We start from the raw sequence: 18061 nt of genomic DNA, 5'->3' as shown, positions 1-18061 counted from the left end.
TGCTTCTTAAACTGCTTGTGTTCTCATTTTTAAAGGGGTTAAGGGAGGCTGAGTGTCCTTTTAATACCTTACATCTGTAATGCTTCAGATATGCAGTGCAATTGTATGATGGGTGTGTTTCCTGAAATCAGCAGAGCGTGGCTCACTATTGACAGTGACATATTTATGTGGAACTATGAAGACGGGTATGTAAAAAAGAATGTTTTGTGATAGTACAATTAATGAATTTTGACGTTAATCGTGACCCTAGAAGAGCAGTTAGAGTTGAGGAAAAAGACATTGGAAATGGAAAAATTAGTGGCACGATATGAATAGCATCGGAAAGGTAACTGGGTTGTTGCGGTACAGCGTACGGAAGGGTGACAGAAAAATATGCCACCTGCTATATGCCGAAAAATGTTGGTAGACTCAGTTTCCTCCAACGCAGGTACCCCACATTAAAGAAGCAGCCTGGCCTGCTTGTATAGAACACGGGCCTGGGAGTTAGAAGGATCTGAGTTCTAATCCAGACTCCTCCACTTGTCTGCTGGGTGACCTTGGGCAAGTCACTTCACTTCTCTATACCTCAGTTCCCTCATCTGCAAAATGGGGATTGATTGTGAACCGCACATGGGGCACGGACTGTGTCCTATCTGCTTACCTTGTAGTCATTCAGTCGTATTTATTGAGCGCTTACTGTGTGCAGAGCACTTAGGAGAGTACAATACAGCGGTAAAAAGTCACGTTCCCTGCCCACAATGGGTTTACAGTCTAGGGTGGGGGAGACAGACGTCAATACGAATAAATAAAATGATCCCAACCCTTAGCGCAGTGCCTGGCATCTTTAACAAATATAAAAAATTAACAAGAAGAGTGTTACATATGGGACACTGCCGACCGCCCACCAGTATTGCTTCTGGTTTTGCATTAAATGCCGGTTCACTCAATTTAGTCGTATTTATTGAGCGCTTACTGTTTGCAAAGCACCAAACAAAGCACTAATGCGCCTTGTCAATCAATCAATCGTATTTATTGAGCACTTACTGTGTGCAGAGCACTGTACTAAGCGCTTGGAAAGTACAAGTTGTCGGAAGAAAGTTCCCTGAACTGTGGTCTCTCTGAACCCTACAAAACATGTAGTGAAATCATGAGCTCTTGACAGGGTCAGGTGCTACTTGGGGTACCTCTCATTTTAGTTTCTGAGTTGTGTACACGCCAATCTTATTCCCTCCATCTTAACTGCACAGTTAGAGCGATTCATTTCCACGGTAGAACTACTATCATTGGAAAGACTTTACTTTTGGACAGGGTTTTGGAACGTCTTAGCTCCTGAGAAATTTTGTAATGCTTTGTAGTTCCTTCGGGGTTTGTCGTACTTGAGGCTTCTCAAAGCCTCCGACTCTTTGGTTATCTGTAATATGTTCCTATATATGTTCTTTGTTTTCTCTTCGTTTCAGTGAATCCCTGTTTGTGTGTTTGTACATGTTCACCCGGGAGCTTCTCTCTGCCGGCCTTTTTTACACATGTTTAAAGCATTTTGTCTGTACTCCTTGGAGCAGAGGTGATGACACTTTGTAACGTATTGGCACATAGCGTTAGCTGTTTAGATCGCTAGTGCAGTAACTGCATGAGTTGTAATCTGGAGACTGCTATTAGAATGGGGTATTTTCCTTATCCAGTGTACTGTATAAGATAGACTGTAAGCTCCGGAATGTGTCTGCTGTACTCTCCCAAGCCCTTAGTACAGTGCTCAGCCCACAGAAATTGCTCAGTAAATGAGATCGGTTGATTCTGTAAAGTTCACCTCCTCATATGTTACTGCAGATTCCGTGGCTTTCAATTCCCCCAAAAGTCTTAGGTCCTAAAGTCTCCTGAGAATTAGTATGTTCCGTTTAATTAAACAGAAAGTTTTGGAGTAGTTAGCGGTCAGCCAGTGGATTCGGAAATCCAATTCTAATTCTAATTGTTCCAACTTGTTTTTTATCTCCCTTTTGGTTGGTCACTGGCAGAGGAGACCTTGCCTATTTTGATGGACTTAGTGAAACTATCCTCTCTGTGGGGCTGGTGAAGCCCAAGGCAGGTAAGCTGAAGTGGAATAATCAGAATAATTCCTGGCCTGGAAGGCCAGGACAGGTAGGCTAAAGTTGAATAAGCAGAACTAGGTCGGAGCCTGGCCTGGACTATAGGTAACACCCCCAGAGCGGGAATCCGGGTTGGGCGGGCACAAATCTTCCCTCTCTCTTCCCTCCCTCACCCCATCTCCCCTTTGGTCCTGCCACTGAGACAGGTGGTATAGACAGAGGGAACAGGGTGTGACAAGAAAAGAAAAGGGCATTTTTAGTTCTTCAAGGCCGGGGAAGGGAGCTAGAGAGAGGCCACCCCTTCTCTGATTTGGGGCTGCCACAAGAAGGAGGAGGAGGAGAAGCAGCGTGGCCTGATAATGGTAATTGCGACTTAATAATAATAATAATGATGGCATTTGTTAAGCGCTTACTATGTGCAAAGCTCTGTTCTAAGCGCTGGGCGGGGTTACAAGGTGATCAAGTTGTCCCACGTAGGGCTCACAGTCTTAATCCCCATTTTACAGATGAGGTAACTGAGGCCCAGAGACGTTGACTTGTTAAGCGCTTCCTCAGTGCCAGGCACTGTACTGAGCGCTGGGGTGGAGACAAGCAAATCGGGTTGGACACGGTCCCCGTCCCACGTGGGCTCGCGGTCTCAATCCCCATTTTACAGGTGAGGCAGCTGAGGCCCAGAGAAGTGACTTGTCCAAGGTCACGCAGCAGGCAAGTGGCAGTGGTTAGAGCACAGGCCTGGGAATCAAAAGGACCTGGGTTCTAATCCCAGCTCCGCCATTTGTCTGCTCTCTGACCGTGGGCAAGTCGCTTCACTTTTCTGCGCCTCAGTTACCTCATCCGTAAAAGGGGGGTTAGGATCGTGAGCTCCATGTGAGACAGGCACAGTGTTCAACCGGATTAGCCCTTAGTCTAGGGCCTGGCACATAGTAAGCAATTAACAAGAACCATCAAAAAAAGCGGGAGTGAGGTCACACCAGACCTTTTACGTGCTCTTTCCAGGCAGCCAGGGCTGCTACTTCGAGTTCCTCCTTCTCACTTATATCTACTTCCCGAACCCCATGCTCCAGTTACAACTTTATCGGAGGTTGAAGCCTTTTCTCTTCTAAATGATGAGTGAAGTGCAGCAGAGTAAGCTTTCCCATGTGACTTGACTCATTTCTCTATCTCTTTTCAAGTACACATGTCTTAGGGGCCACAAAATAATTTAGCCTCCCCATCAGATGCCAGAAGGCCAGATCTGGAGTTTCCATCAGTTCTCCCCCGTCAAGTATTTTTGTTAAGCGGGTTTGGTTTCATTAAGCAGGTTTGGTAGGGTGCTGTTGAATAATTTAGAAAGCATTCTTTCCACGGCGAGCTGCCAGGCTAGAAAGCAATTTCCCCAAGTAAGCAGTGGCGCACCTGACGCCCGTCAAGACACGAGTCCTATAAGGTGGTTTTTTGTTTGTTTTTGAAACAAGATGAGGTTCTGTGAGAACGCAGTTACCTAGTTAAAAGAGAACTACATGAGTACTCTAAGGTGGTTTTTTGTTTGTTTTTGAAACAAGATGTGGTTCTGTGAGAACGCAGTTACCGAGTTGAGAGAACTGCCTTGACAAATATCCAGCACAAAGTCCAGAGCAACTAAATACTCAAGGAAGTAATCTTTTTATGCTTTCTGTTCCCAGTGAAAGAAATGGGGGAAAAATTGATTTGCTTACCCAAGCGTTGCTTATCCAACACCCTACTTTAGATAGAATAAGTAATTTGAAACAAGCCCCACCCTCATTCGTTGTTTTTAATAATGCTGAAATGAGAGTTGTCTGTTTGAAAATTTGTGCTCTCCTTTTCCCTCAGGTATTTTTCAGCCACATGTCCGGCACCTCTTGGTATTGGCCACACCTGTAGACATTGTGATTCTAGGACTCAGTTACACCAATTTGCAAACAGGTATGAAACTTTTTTAGAGTGATAAATGTCTTCTCTGAGGGAGGCCACCTTGGACAGTTTACCGCTTTAAGAGGGCGCCTTCCTCCTGCCCACAGTTCAGCAATACAGGTGGATTACAGTATATTTTTTTTTTTGTTTTGTTTTTTTAAAATAGGTTGTGGAGTCCTAAATGACAGCCTGTCAGGTGGAATGCAGTTGCTTCCAGACCCTTTGTATTCCCTTCCAACAGACAACACGTATCTTCTGACGATCACGTCTACAGATAATGGTAGAATTTTCTTAGCGGGGAAAGATGGCTGTTTGTATGAAGTAGCATATCAGGTGAGCCGTGCGGCTTTTCCCTCTGGAGAAGAGACCGTTCTTGAAACTTGACTAAATGTTTGTGGAAAGAAATGAGGTACCTTCGTGGAATGAATGAATGACAAATGCTTGCAGTCTTTTAGACTGTGAGCCCACTGTTGGGTAGGGACTGTCTCTATATGTTGCCAATTTGCACTTCCCAAGCGCTCAGTACAGTGCTCTGCACACAGTAAGTGCTCAATAAATACGATTGATGATTGATGATGCAGGAATGTCTTCCCTTGCAGTTTTTTTGGGGGGTGGGCGTTGAAGACTGAGCTGTGGAAAACTAAACCATAACGGTGTGACTCTCCTCACGGCCCGTTCGACTTTCTGTTTTCATTCATGATAATAATAGTAATGGCATTTGTTAAGCGCTTACTATGTGCAAAGCACTGTTCTAGGAGCTGGGAGGATACAAGGTGATCAGGTTGTCCCACATGGGGCTCACGGTCTTAATCCCCATTTTGCAGATGAGGTAACTGAGGCTCTGAGAAGTTCAATGACTTGCCCTGTAGAGCGTTTACCATGTGCAGAGCACGATACTCAGAGCTTGGAAGAGTACAGTGTAACAAACAAGACACATGGCCTGCTCACAACGAGCCTTTGCGCAGCAACGCTACAATAAGTTAGAATAATTTATCAGGAAAGAGCCCTGGATAGAATGAAATTCTGGGGCTTAGGCATCCTTGAATTGTAGCTTTCTGAGCAGGCCCGTCTCCACCCGAATTGGAAGTTAGCCCCACCGAGCCCAAGTGGCCCAGGTTTCACTTTTACTCTATCTATTTATTTATTTTATTTGTACATATCTATTCTATTTATTTGATTTTGTTAGTATGGTTGGTTTTGTTCTCTGTCTCCCCCTTTTAGACAGTGAGCCCACTCTTGGGTGGGGACTGTCTCTATATGTTGCCAATTTGTACTTCCGAAGCACTTAGTACAGTGCTCTGCACACAGTAAGCGCTCAATAAATACGATTGATGATGATGATGATGATTTGCAATCTCCTCCTGTGGGCAGTGGGGGCAAGTTGATCTGTGCATAAGAAGTTTTAGCTGCCCTGCCGGAAACGGTCCAGCGTGAGTGCTTACCGAATCTGACCTGAGTCCAGGTGGGTTTAGGATGGTGCCCATCCAGCCCTTGGAGAACTATGTAGAAGAGATGGGGTTTAAATACACAAATTTGTTGGAATGGAATTCCCGTCCATTTCCACCGGTTCCATCTGTCTTCCGTCGCTATCGCCCCTTCCCAGTGATTATAAATACGTTAAAAGACAGTGTCTCCGTCAATAATCACTTGCCACCCTGTCATATTTCACAGAGGATTAGAAGCGTTCAGCGCTTAGAACGGTGCTTTGCACATAGTAAGCGCTTAATAAATGCCATTAAAAAAAAAAAGTGATACCTGTATTTGTGTACCTGGAATTCCCTTCCTCTTCATATTCAACAGACAGTTACCCTCCCCACCTTCAAAGCCTTATTTGGCATTTGTTAAGCGCTTACTATGTGCCACGCACTGTTCTAAGCGCTGGGGGGGCTACAAGGTAAACAAGGTTGTCCCACGTGGGGCTCACAGTCTTCACCCCCATTTTCCAGATGAGGGAACTGAGGCCCAGAGAAGCGAAGTGACTTGCCCAGAGTCACACAGCTGATAGTAATAATAATAATAATAATAATAATAATAATAATAATAATAATAATGGCATTTATTAAGCGCTTACAATGTGCAAAGCACTGTTCTAAGCGCTGGGGAGGTTACAGAGTGATCAGGTTGTCCCACATGTGGCTCACAGTCTTAATCCCCATTTTTACAGATGAGGTAACTGAGGCACAGAGAAGTTAAGTGACTTGCCCAAAGTCACACAGCTGACAATTGGTGGAGCCGGAATTTGAACCCATGACCTCTGACTCCAAAGCCCGTGCTCTTTCCACTGAGCCACGCTGCTTCTCTAAGTGGCAGATAAGTGATAAGTGATGTGGCAGAGCCGGGATTAGAACCCACAGCCTCTGACTCCCTGCTCTTTCCACCGAGCCACACTGCTTCTTATTTGGCACATCTCCGAGAGGCTTTCATCATCGATCGTATTTATTGAGCGCTTACTGTGTGCAGAGCACTGTACTAAGCGCTTGGGAAGTACAAGTTGGCAACACATAGAGACAGTCCCTACCCAACAGTGGGCTTTCCATTCATTCATTCGTCCAGGTGTATTTATTGAGCCCTTACTGTGTGCGGAGCACTGTACTAAGCGCTTGGGAGAGTACAAGACAACAATAAACAGTCACATTCCCTGCCCACAGTGAGCTTATAGTCTAGAGTGGGGGAGACAGACATGAGTACAAATAAATAAAACGACAGGTATGTACGTAAGCGCCGTGGGGCTAGGAGGTGGGAAGAATAAAGGGAGCAAGTCCGAGTGACGTAGAAGGGAGTAGGAGAAGAGGAAGAGTTGATTGATTCTATAAAGTTCATCTCTGCGAATTTTGTGGCTTTCAATTCCACGTAAAGTCTCATGAGAATTAGGGCTAGTCCGTTGAATTAAATAGAAAATTTTGGAGTAGTTATCTTTTAGCCAGTGGGGTAGATACGAGGTAATCAGGTTGGACACAGTCCCGTTCCCGCATGGAGCTCACAGTCAACAGATACCATCTATCGATTGATGGTCATCCCTGTGCTTTGTGCCGAACCTTGCACATAATAAGTGTATAACAAATGCCATCGAAAGAACTTGTGTCCTAAAAATTGTTATATAATAGTAATAAAGGCATTTGTTAAGTGCTCACTATGTGCAGAGCACTGTTCTAAGCGCTGGGGGGATACAAGGTAATCAGGTTGTCCCACATGGGGCTCACAGTCTTCATCCCCATTTTACAGATGAGGTAACGGAGGCCCAGAGAAGTGAAGTGACTTGCCCAAAGTCACACAGCCGACAAGTGGCGGAGCCGGATCAGAACCCACGACCTCTGACTCCCAAGCCTGGGCTCTTTCCACTGAGCCACACTGCTTCTCTGTGTGTAAACAACTGAATTCACTCAATCGTATTTATTGAGCGCTTACTGTGTGCAGAGCACTGGACTAAGCGCTTGGGAAGTCCAAGTTGGCAACATATAGAGACGGTCCCTACCCAACAGTGGGCTCACAGTCTATGTACTTCCCAAGCGCTTAGTACAGTGCTGTGCACACAGTAAGCACTCAATAAATACAATTGATTGATTGATAGTACATTTGGTAGACATGATGCCTGCCCTCCAGGCCCTTTTAGACTGTGAGCCCACTGTTGGGTAGGGACCGTCTCTATATGTTGCCAACTTGTACTTCCCAAGCGCTTAGTACAGTGCTCTGCACACAGTAAGCGCTCAGTAAATACGATTGATGCTGATGATGATGATGATGGAATGTATTTAAATCATCGGAGTTGCAACTTCTTATTTTTTGTTTATTTTTTTCCATTTTGAACCCTAGGCAGAAGCAGGCTGGTTTAGCCAACGGTGCAGGAAGATAAACCACTCAAAGAGCTCGCTTTCCTTCCTGGTTCCCTCGTTGCTGCAGTTCACGTTTTCAGAGGACGGTAGGTTGAATCAATCAAGCAATCAATCGTATTTATTGAGCGCTTACTGTGTGCAGAGCACTGGACTAAGCGCTTGGGAAGTCCAAGTTGGCAACATATAGAGACGGTCACTACCCAACGGTGGGCTCACAGTCTAGAAGGGGGAGACAGAGAACAAAACCGAGCATATTGACAAAATAAAATAAATAGAATAGATATGTGCAAGTAAAATAAATAAATAGAGTAATAAATATGTACAAACATAAATACAGGTGCAGCTATATACAGATGAAAGCTATCCAGGTGATTGGGGCCGGTAATTTGTGGCCTCTGGCGGATGTCTCACATCATCATCAGCATCATCAATCGTATTTATTGAGCGCTTACTATGTGCAGAGCACTGTACTAAGCGCTTGGGAAATACAAATTGGCAACACATAGAGACGGTCCCTACCCAACAGTGGGCTCACGGTCTAAAAGGGGGAGACAGAGAACAGCCCCTGCCCTTTCTCAGAACAAGGGCCGCTTCCGTGCCCTTGCTAGATAAATACGCTGGATTTTAAAAATACGGACGGAGCCGCGAATTAGGTCTCCTCCTCTAACCTCCCTCCGTTCTGGGCCGAGTCTGTGAGCCCACTTTTGGACTGTGAGCCCACTGTTGGGTAGGGACTGTCTCTATGTGTTGCCGATTTGTACTTCCCAAGCGCTTAGTACAGTGCTCTGCACATAGTAAGCGCTCAATAAATACGATTGATGATGATGAGTCCTGCCCCGTTTCGCTGCCCGGTGGTCTCGGCTCTGCCTGTGCTAAGAAATTGGCAGGAAACGTGTTGGCGATCACCGAGTTACCGCTTATATCGACCGGATTTTTGTTGAGCGTGGGGTGGCAGCGTGCTGGACGCCAGTGCTTATTGTAATAGTAATGATGAGAAGCATTATAACGCACACAGTAAGCATTTAACAGATACCATAACAAAAAATACGAGAAGCGTTGCACTTCAGTGGAAAGAGCGTGGGCTTTGGAGTCAGCGGTCGTGGGTTCAAATCCTGGCTCCACCAACTGTCATCTGCGTGACCTTGGGCAAATCACTTCACTGGGCCTCAGTTACCGCTCCTGTAAAATGGGGAAACAGCGTGGCTTAGGGGAAAGAGCCCGGGCTTGGGAGTCAGAGGACGTGGGTTCTAATTCGGGCTCTACCCGACTCCGCCACAAGCCCGCTGTGTGACCTTGGGCAAGTCACTTAACTTCTCTGAGCCTCAATGCCCTCATCTGTAAAAATGGGGATTAAGACTGTGAGCCCCACGTGGGACAACTTGATCACGTTGTATTCCCCCGCAGCGCTTAGAACAGTGCTTTGCACAGAGTAAGCGCTTAACAAATGCCATTATTATCATTATTATTATTATTAGCCTAGAGATGGACCCGGCCTCTAGGGAATGTGCAAGCTAATCAATCAGTCGTATTTATTGAGCACTTACTTTGTGCAGAGCACTGTATTAAGCAACTGCAGCAATACAACAGTTAGGAGACACGATCCCTGCCCATAGCGCGTTTGCAGTCTAATACTTAAAAGCCCACAAATAACAAAAATAATGAAAGCATATCAAACCTTGAAAGTCAAAATAAACCCTTACATGTTGAAGGAGGTGTGGAAAGTTCAGTACAGAGAAGCAGCATGGGCCTGGGAATCAGGAGGTCATGGGTTCTAATCCCGCTCCGCCTCTTTGCTGGTGACCTTGGACAAGTCACTTCACTTCTCTGGGCCTCAGTTACCTCATCTATAAAATGGGGTCTAAGAGGTCATGGGTTCTAATGCCGCTCCGCCTCTTTGCTTGTGACCCTGGGCAAGTCACTTCACTTCTCTGGGCCTCAGTTACCTCATCTGTAAAATGGGGTTTAAGACTGTAGCCCCACGCGGGACGGGGACTGCGTCCAACCTGATCTGCTCGTATCTACCCCGGCGCTCAGTACAGTGCCTGGCACATAGTTAAGCGCTTAACAAATGCCATAATCATTATTACTATTATTTATTATTACTCTAGCTATTTTTGCTTAGTCCCAGAAGAGGTCATGGAGGAGCTAGGCTTAGAGGAAGGCAAAATGTAGAGATTTTGGCATATTTATTTCGCTGAAACAACCACAGAACAAACTCACGTGCCCTTGCTAGATTTTTAAAATATGTTCCAGCACATATTTTTATAGCCAAGCTTTGGTATCGTGAACTTCATTCCTTTCGAATGTCTAGCGCTGTGTTTGTGTTTTCCCCAACTATTTCGTAGATCCCATCGTTCAAATTGCAATCGACAACTCCAGGAACATCTTATATACCCGCTCAGAGAAGGGTGTAATACAGGTAAGTTCTAAGCTTCTGGTTACCATCAATGGACTTTTTTTGGAAATTTAGTTAGCCTACGTATGGGTTCTTCTGAACCACACTCTTGTTAAAAAAAAAAAATCTTCAAATGACAATATTGCGGGTTTTTGGGGTAGTATAATAATTGTGTACCATGGAAACTCCTTTCTCTAGATAATTGAATAGTAGCCTGACTGTGAAAGACGTGTTTAATTTCCCTTATGTAGAGGATAGTTCATATGTGTCGGGAGTTGGAGAGGAGGGGTACGGGGTGGCAGGGGCGGTATTTTCTTTTTTGAAACTCCAGAATGGGATTCCTTCATTTCAGGTCTATGATTTGGGTCACGACGGACAAGGGATGAGCCGGGTTGCCTCCGTGTCCCAGAGCTCGATTGTGTCTGCTGCTGGAAACATCGCTAGGTAACGAGAAGTTGATGTCACTGTTTCAGCCCAGGCATATTTCAATATGAAACACAGCTCTCTAGATCCTTTGACTTCTAACGATTGTTCGGAAAGAAACCATTGAAAGAAAGAGGGAGAGGGAGAAAGAGAGAGAGCACACAAACACTCTCTCATCTCCCATTTTCCAGTTAGCTTTTCTTTCCGGCTTTTCCCCGCTCTAAATTGGCCTTTCCATCCACCATGAGGCCATGGGTCTTTCCCTGTCAACTGAAACTCCTCACCTCCCCCTTCCCGTTTTCCTCTTTACTAAAACTCGACTCCCTGTTAGTCATTTCTTTCTCCCGAACTCAATTCCCAGTTACCAAGTGACTCAGCAATGGGGAAAGAGAAAAATGGGGGAGATCAGTGGTGGATCTTCTAATTATGAATCTACCCACTGACTGGTGCCATTGCCCTACTTTTCCCCGATATGGTCACTTCTACTAAAATGTGGTAACAATTAACACTAACACTTAATACGAATACACAGTGCCCTGCATGCAGCGTGGCTCAGTGGACAGAACCCTGGCTTTGGAGTCAGAGGTCATGGGTTCAAATCCCGGCTCTGCAGATTGCCAGCTGTGTGACTTTGGGCAAGTCTCTGTGCCTCAGTTCCCTCAGCTTTAAAATGGGGATTAAGACTGTGAGCCTTACAACCTGATCACCTTGTATCCTCCCCAGCACTTAGAACAGTGCTTTGCACGTAGTAAGCGCTTAATAAATGCTATCATTATTATTATTATGCAGTAAGCACTCCGTAAATACGATTGATTGACTGCTTGTACTGTTTTTGAAGAACCTCCGTTGTGGGGAAAATCATGTTATAGTCACCCTTCTGTCAGTGGGCATTAGTGGATTCCAGGGCAGCTGTATAATTGACATTTTTCCATATACATTTCTATGTTCTGTCCATCACTGGCAGAATACTTTCAGGTTCTTGCCTGCTTTGTTATTTACTTGATTGACTATTATGAAGTTAGCAAAACACAAGAGGAACCCAAATTTAAAACTGGGCTTTTCCTTCAGCGTCTGCTAAAGCCCGGTGAGGGTTCCCGCTTCAGTTTTCTAATGAAGTTGCAGCTGTTTTTAATCAATGTGCCTTTAATAATGTAATAATAGTAGTATTTCTCGAGCGCTTACTATGTGCCGGGCACTATTCTGAGCGCTGGGGTAGATGTAATTGGGTTGGACACAGTCCCTGTCCCACATAGAGCTCACAGTCTTAATCCCCATTTTACAGATGAGGAAACTGAGGCCCAGAGAAGTGAAGTGACTTGCCCAGGGTCACACAGCAAAGTGGCGGAGCCGAGATTTGAACCCATGACTTGGCTCCCAGGCCTGTGCTCTCTTCCCTAGGCCGTGCTGCTTCTCATAGTGGCCAGGTGGATTCCTTTCATTACATTTCTTCAAGGAGAGCTCTATGGGGTGTTGTGGAAAATAAAAAAGTTTTCATCTTAAATTTCTGAGTGGAGTATCTAAGAAATACAGTGAAAATCGATTCCTAAACCTTTGCAGGAAGTTAATCTTTTATGTCTAAAGGATGTATTTAATCGATCAGTACCGTTTATTGAGCACATACTGTGTGCAGAGCACAGAGTTAATATCGTTCCCAAGCGCTTAGTACAGTGCTCTGCACACAGTATGTGCTCAATAAACGGTACTGATCGATTAAATACATCATCATCATCATCAGTCGTATTTATTGAGCGCTTAATGTGTGCAGAGCACTGTACTAAGCGCTTGGGAAGTACAAATTTGCAACATATACAGTCCCTACCCAACAGTGGACTCACAGTCTAAAAGGGGGAGACAGAACAAAACCAAACATACTAACAAAATAAAATAAATAGGATAGATATGTACAAGTAAAATAAATAGAGTAATAAATATGTACAAACATATATACATAAATACATTCTTCAGACATAAAAGATTAACTCCCTGCTAAGGTTTAGGAATCGATTTTCCCTGTTATTTCTTAGATACTCCACTCAGACATTTAAAATGAAAACTGGTTTGTTTTCCACAACACCCCATTCCTGTTACCTCGTCTGTTAAATGGGGGAAAGGGACCGTGTCCAGCCTGATTGCCTCGTATTTACCCCAGTGCTTAGCCCATCGTAAGCGCTCATCAAATACCAAAAGCCGTAAAGAGCCAGAAGACACGTTCCCTGCCCACAGCAAGTTTGCAGTGTAGAGGGACCTTACAGTCTAGCTAGTGTTTTCATCTACTGCTCATCAGGAGGTCCAGCTTTTAATCAATCAATCAATCAATCAATCGTATTTATTGAGCGCTTACTATGTGCAGAGCACTGTACTAAGCGCTTGGGAAGTACAAATTGGCAACATATAGAGACAGTCCCTACCCAACCGTGGGCTCAGTTGCTCAAGTGGCATTTGATGAGAATTGTCAGTGGCATCTACTAAAATCGGAAGAAAACGAAAAAGTAGCCACCTCCCAAAACCTTCGCGGCTGAACCTGCCACGAAGACTGTTGTCCATTCTCAGTCGGACACGTGTGTCCCTTCTAGACTGTGAGCCCGCTGTTGGGTGGGGACCGTCTCTATACGTTGCCAACTTGTACTTCCCAAGCGCTTAGTACAGTGCTCTGCACACAGTAAGCGCTCAATAAATACGATTGAATGAATGAATGAATGAATGTGAGCAGGCCCCGGACCCATCTGCCAACTCTGTTGTATCGTAATCTTCCAAGTGCTCAGCATTAGTATAGTATTACTACATACTTCATACATTACTACATAGTGTACTATGTTGCCAACTTGTACTTCCCAAGCGCTTAGTACAGTGCTCTGCACACAGTAAGTGCTCAATAAATACGATTGATTGATAGAGAAGCAGCGTGGCTCAGTGGAAAGAGCCCAGGCTTGGGAGTCAGAGGTCATGGGTTCTAATCCCGGCTCTGCCACCTGTCTGCTGCGTGACTTTGGGCAAGTCACTTAACTTCCCTTAAATAAATTAATATTTATTTATAAAATAAATTAAAATAATAAACTTGAATAAATTTATTTATTTATTTTACTTGTACATATCTATTCTATTTATTTTATTTTGTTAGTATGTTTGGTTTTGTTGCCTGTCTCCCCCTTTTAGACTGTGAGCCCACTGTTGGGTAGGGACTGTCTCTATATGTTGCCAGTTTGTACTTCCCAAGCGCTTAGTACAGTGCTCTGCACACAGTAAGTGCTCAATAAATACGATTGGTTGATTGATTGATTGATTGATTGATTCTCTGTGCCTATGACCTCATCTGTAAAATGGGGATGAAGACTGTGAGCCCCACGTGGGTCACCCTGATTACCTCGTATCTACCCCAGCGCCTAGAATAGTGCTTGTACTTCCCAAGCGCTTAGTACAGTGCCCCGCACACAGTAAGCGCTCAATAAATGCGATTGAATGAATGAATGCTTGGCACATAGTACGCTTAACAAACACCAAAATTATTGTTATCATTATTATGGGTTCTAATCCCGGCTCCGCCACCTGTCTGCTGTGTGACCTTGGGCAAGTCACTTCACTTCTCTGAGCCTCAGTTCCCTCATCTGTAAAATGGGGGTGAAGAGTGAGCCCCCCGTGGGACAACCTGATCACCTTGTTTCCCTCCCAGCGCTTAGAACAGTGCTTTGCACGTAGTAGGCACTTAACAAATGCCATCGTCATGATTATTATCATTATTATTGTGCTCTGTTCAGAGAAAGTACTAGCGAAGTGCCGTTGTTTGATGTAAAACAAAAAAATTCCCCATTTTACTGCTACTCATCTTTAAAAATTTCATTTCAGGACCATCGATCGTTCTGTTTTTAAGCCGATCGTTCAACTGGCAGTGATCGAAAATTCGGAATCCGTCGATTGCCAGTTACTGGCCATCACTCACGCGGGTAAGTCGGATTAGTTCCATCGTCATTGCTCCCACATTTCTGGTAACCGCTCAGGTCTCGAGAAGATAGCAAGGCTATGTACTGGGTGTTGGTGGTCTAGCGTGTTAAAGAGAATTTCAGAGAAGTCTGTTTATTCCTGACCAGTGCTCACACTGATTAGACTTAGTGTAGTGATGCAGTCAGTGAGGCAGCTTGGCCTAGTAGAAAATTCACGGGACTGGGATTCAGAAGGACCTGGGTTCAAATTCCGGCTCCACCGTTTGTCTGCCGCGTCACTTCGGGCAAGTCACGTCTCTTCTCTGGGCCTCATCCGTAAAATGGAGAACCCAGAGTTCATGGGTTCCAATCCCGGCTCCGCCACTTGTCAGCTGTATGGCCTTGGGCAAGTCACTTCACTTCTCTGGGCCTCAGTTACCTCATCTGTGAAATGGGGGGTTAAGATTGTGGAGGTGGGGAGGTGACAAGGTGATCAGGTTCATTCATTCAATCGTATTTATTAAGACTGTGAGCCCCCCCGAGGGACCACCTGATCACCTTGTAACCTCCCCAGCGCTTAATAAATGTAAGCCCCTTTAGGACGTAGACAGCATGGCATAGTGGATAGAGCCCGGGCTTGGGAGTCGGGAGGTCGTGGGTTCTAATCCCGGCCCCGCCACTTATCAGCTGTGTGACTCTGGGCAAGTCACTGAACTTCTCTGTGCCTCAGTTACCTCACCTGGAAAATGGGAATTAAGACTGTGAGCCCCGCGTGAGACAACCTGATCACCTTAACAACGCTTAGAACAGTGCTTGGCACATAGTAAGCGCTTAGCGAATACCACCATCATCACCACTTGTCTGCTGTGTGACCTTGGGCAAGTCACGTCTCTTCTCTGTGCCTCGGTTACCTCATCTGTAAAATGGAGAACCCAAAGCTCATGGGTTCAAATCCCGGCTCCGCCAGTTGTCAGCTGTGTGGCTTTGGGCAAGTCACTTCACTTCTCTGGGCCTCAGTTACCTCATCTGTGAAATGGGGGGTTAAGACTGTGAGCCCCCCCCCGAGGGACAACCTGATCACCTTGTAACCTCCCCAGCGCTTAGAACAGGGCCTTGCACGTAGTAAGCGCTTAATAAATGTAAGCCCCTTTAGGACGTGGACAGCATGGCATAGTGGATAGAGCCCGGGCTTGGGAGTCAGGAGGTCGTGGGTTCTAATCCCGGCCCCGCCACTTACGAGCTGTGTGACTCTGGGCGAGTCACTGAACTTCTCTGTGCCTCAGTTACCTCATCTGGAAAATGGGAATTAAGACTGTGAGCCCCGCGTGAGACAACCTGATCACCTTAACAATGCTTAGAACAGTGCTTGGCACATAGTAAGCGCTTAGCGAATACCATCATCATCACCACTTGTCTGCTGTGTGACCTTGGGCAAGTCGCATCACTTCTCGGTGCCTCAGTGACCTCATCTGTAAAAGGACGATTGAGATGGTGAACCCCCCGTGGGACAGGGACTGTGTTCAACCCGATTTGCTCATCTCCACCCCAGCGCTCAGTACAGTGCCTGGCACCTAGTAAGCGCTTAACAAATGCCACAATTATCATTATTATTATGTAGACTGCCCAGCCTGATTAGCGTCTACCTAGCGTGATGTATTAGCACTCAATACAGTGCCTGGCACAAAGAACAGATACCATTTTAAACAAAAGAAAAAAGACATGAGATTGAAGCTCCCAGTAGCGTGGCTCAGTAGAAAGAGCCCGGGCTTGGGAGTCAGAGGTCATGGGTTCTAATCCCGGCTATGCTGTTTGTCAGCTGGGTGACTTTGGGCAAGTCACTTCACTTCTCTGGGCCTCAGTTCCCTCATCTGGAAAATGGGGATGAAGACTGTGAGCCCCACGTGGGACAACCCGACCACCGTGTATCCACCACAGCGCTTAGAACAGTGCTTCACATATAGTAAGCGCTTAACAAATGCCATCATTATTATTATTATTATCCACACGCTCCTATTTCAAACTTTACTCCCCGCACCCTGAATCTCACCTGTGTGAAGTGAGGGAATATTATGTGGGTGACAAGGACGTTCGGGGAGAGCGGAAACGGGGAGGCAGACGTTCAATCAATCAATCAATCGTATTTATTGAGCGCTTACTGTGTGCAGAGCACTGTACTAAGCGCTTGGGAAGTACAGGTTGGCAACATATAGAGACAGTCCCTACCCACCAGTGGGCTCACAGTCTAGAAGGGGGAGACAGAGAACAAAACCAAACATATTAACAAAATAAAATAAATAGAATAGATATGTACAAGTAAAATAGAGTAATAAATATGTACAAACATATATACATATATACAGGTGTTGTGGGGAAGGGAAGGAGGTAAGACGAGGGGGAGAGGAAGGAGGGGGCTCAGTCTGGGAAGGCCTCCTAAATCAATGGGTTGAGGGGTTTCGAAGCCTTCACGAATCGGCCCTTTCCTCACAAAAGTTTCCAGTTTGATAGCAGAGACTGCTGTTTCATTTAAGGCCAGTATTAAAAAAAAAAAAAGAAGAAGAAAACCCAAATATCAGCGGAATAGACCGGGCAGAATTTTTTTTATTCAGAAAAATAGAATGTATCGTTGAAAGTTTGGTGTATTACGCGGAAATAATCTCTGTTTCCCCTCGCATATCCCTAGGTGTGCGCCTGTATTTCAGCACGTGTCCGTTTAAACAGCCTTTAGCGCGGCCCAATATGTTGACTTTGGTACACGTCCGCTTGCCGCCGGGATTCTCCGCTTCTTCTAATGTGGAAAAGCCGTCCAAGGTGCATAAGGCTCTGTATAGCAAAGGTAAATGCTACAATATTAGCTAGTTCGGAGGAGACGCTTCGCTAATCACTCTAAGGCTTCATTCATTCATTCATTCAATCGTATTTATTGAGCGCTTACTGTGTGCAGAGCACTGTACAAAGCGCTTGGGAAGGACAAGTTGGCAACATCTAGAGACGGTCCCTACCCACCAGCGGGCTCCGAGAAAATACGTGTATCAATAAGAATCAGTGTGTTTTGCAGCCCACCGGTCATCATCATCAGTCGTATTTATTGAGCGCTTACTATGTGCAGAGCACTGTACTAAGCGCTTGGGAAGTACGAATTGGCAACATATAGAGGCAGTCCCTACCCAACAGTGGGCTCACAGTCTAAAAATGCAGCGTGGCTGAGTGGAAAGAGCCCGGGCTTTGGAGTCAGGGGTCATGGGTTCAAATCCCGGCTCGGCCAATTGTCAGCTGTGTGACTCGGGGCAAGGCACTTGACTTCTCTGGGCCTCAGTTCCCTCATCTGTAAAAATGGGGATGAAGACTGTGAGCCCCCAGTGGGACAACCTGATCACCTTGGAACCTCCCCAGCGCTTAGAACAGGGCTTGGCACATAGTAAACGCTTCATAAATGCCATCATCATCACAGGCTTGGGCGTCAGGGGTTGTGGGTTCTACTCCCGGCTCTTCCACTAGTCAGCCGTGTGACTTTGGGCAAGTCACTTCACT

The 18061-nt window shown here is 45.6% G+C and overlaps 1 protein-coding gene across 4 annotated transcripts in view; it reads left to right on the top strand.

Moving 5' to 3' along the window:
* NUP155 (nucleoporin 155) overlaps positions 1-18061 on the top strand; it is an 86438-nt gene that overhangs the window by 9034 nt on the left and 59343 nt on the right. For all 4 annotated transcript variants that reach the window (XM_038743950.1, XM_038743949.1, XM_038743953.1 and 1 more), the window contains exons 3-11: positions 89-185; positions 1989-2059; positions 3891-3983; positions 4138-4304; positions 7782-7887; positions 10147-10220; positions 10549-10640; positions 14460-14557; positions 17214-17366. In XM_038743950.1, the coding sequence (XP_038599878.1) occupies positions 89-185; positions 1989-2059; positions 3891-3983; positions 4138-4304; positions 7782-7887; positions 10147-10220; positions 10549-10640; positions 14460-14557; positions 17214-17366 (951 nt within the window). The remainder of the gene's footprint in view (positions 1-88; positions 186-1988; positions 2060-3890; positions 3984-4137; positions 4305-7781; positions 7888-10146; positions 10221-10548; positions 10641-14459; positions 14558-17213; positions 17367-18061) is intronic.

Source organism: Tachyglossus aculeatus, chromosome 3 (genome assembly GCF_015852505.1).
Source record: "Tachyglossus aculeatus isolate mTacAcu1 chromosome 3, mTacAcu1.pri, whole genome shotgun sequence".
In the NCBI taxonomy this organism is placed as follows: domain Eukaryota; kingdom Metazoa; phylum Chordata; class Mammalia; order Monotremata; family Tachyglossidae; genus Tachyglossus; species Tachyglossus aculeatus.
Note: the sequence above shows the minus strand (reverse complement) of the source record. Positions and strands in the feature narration are given on the sequence as shown.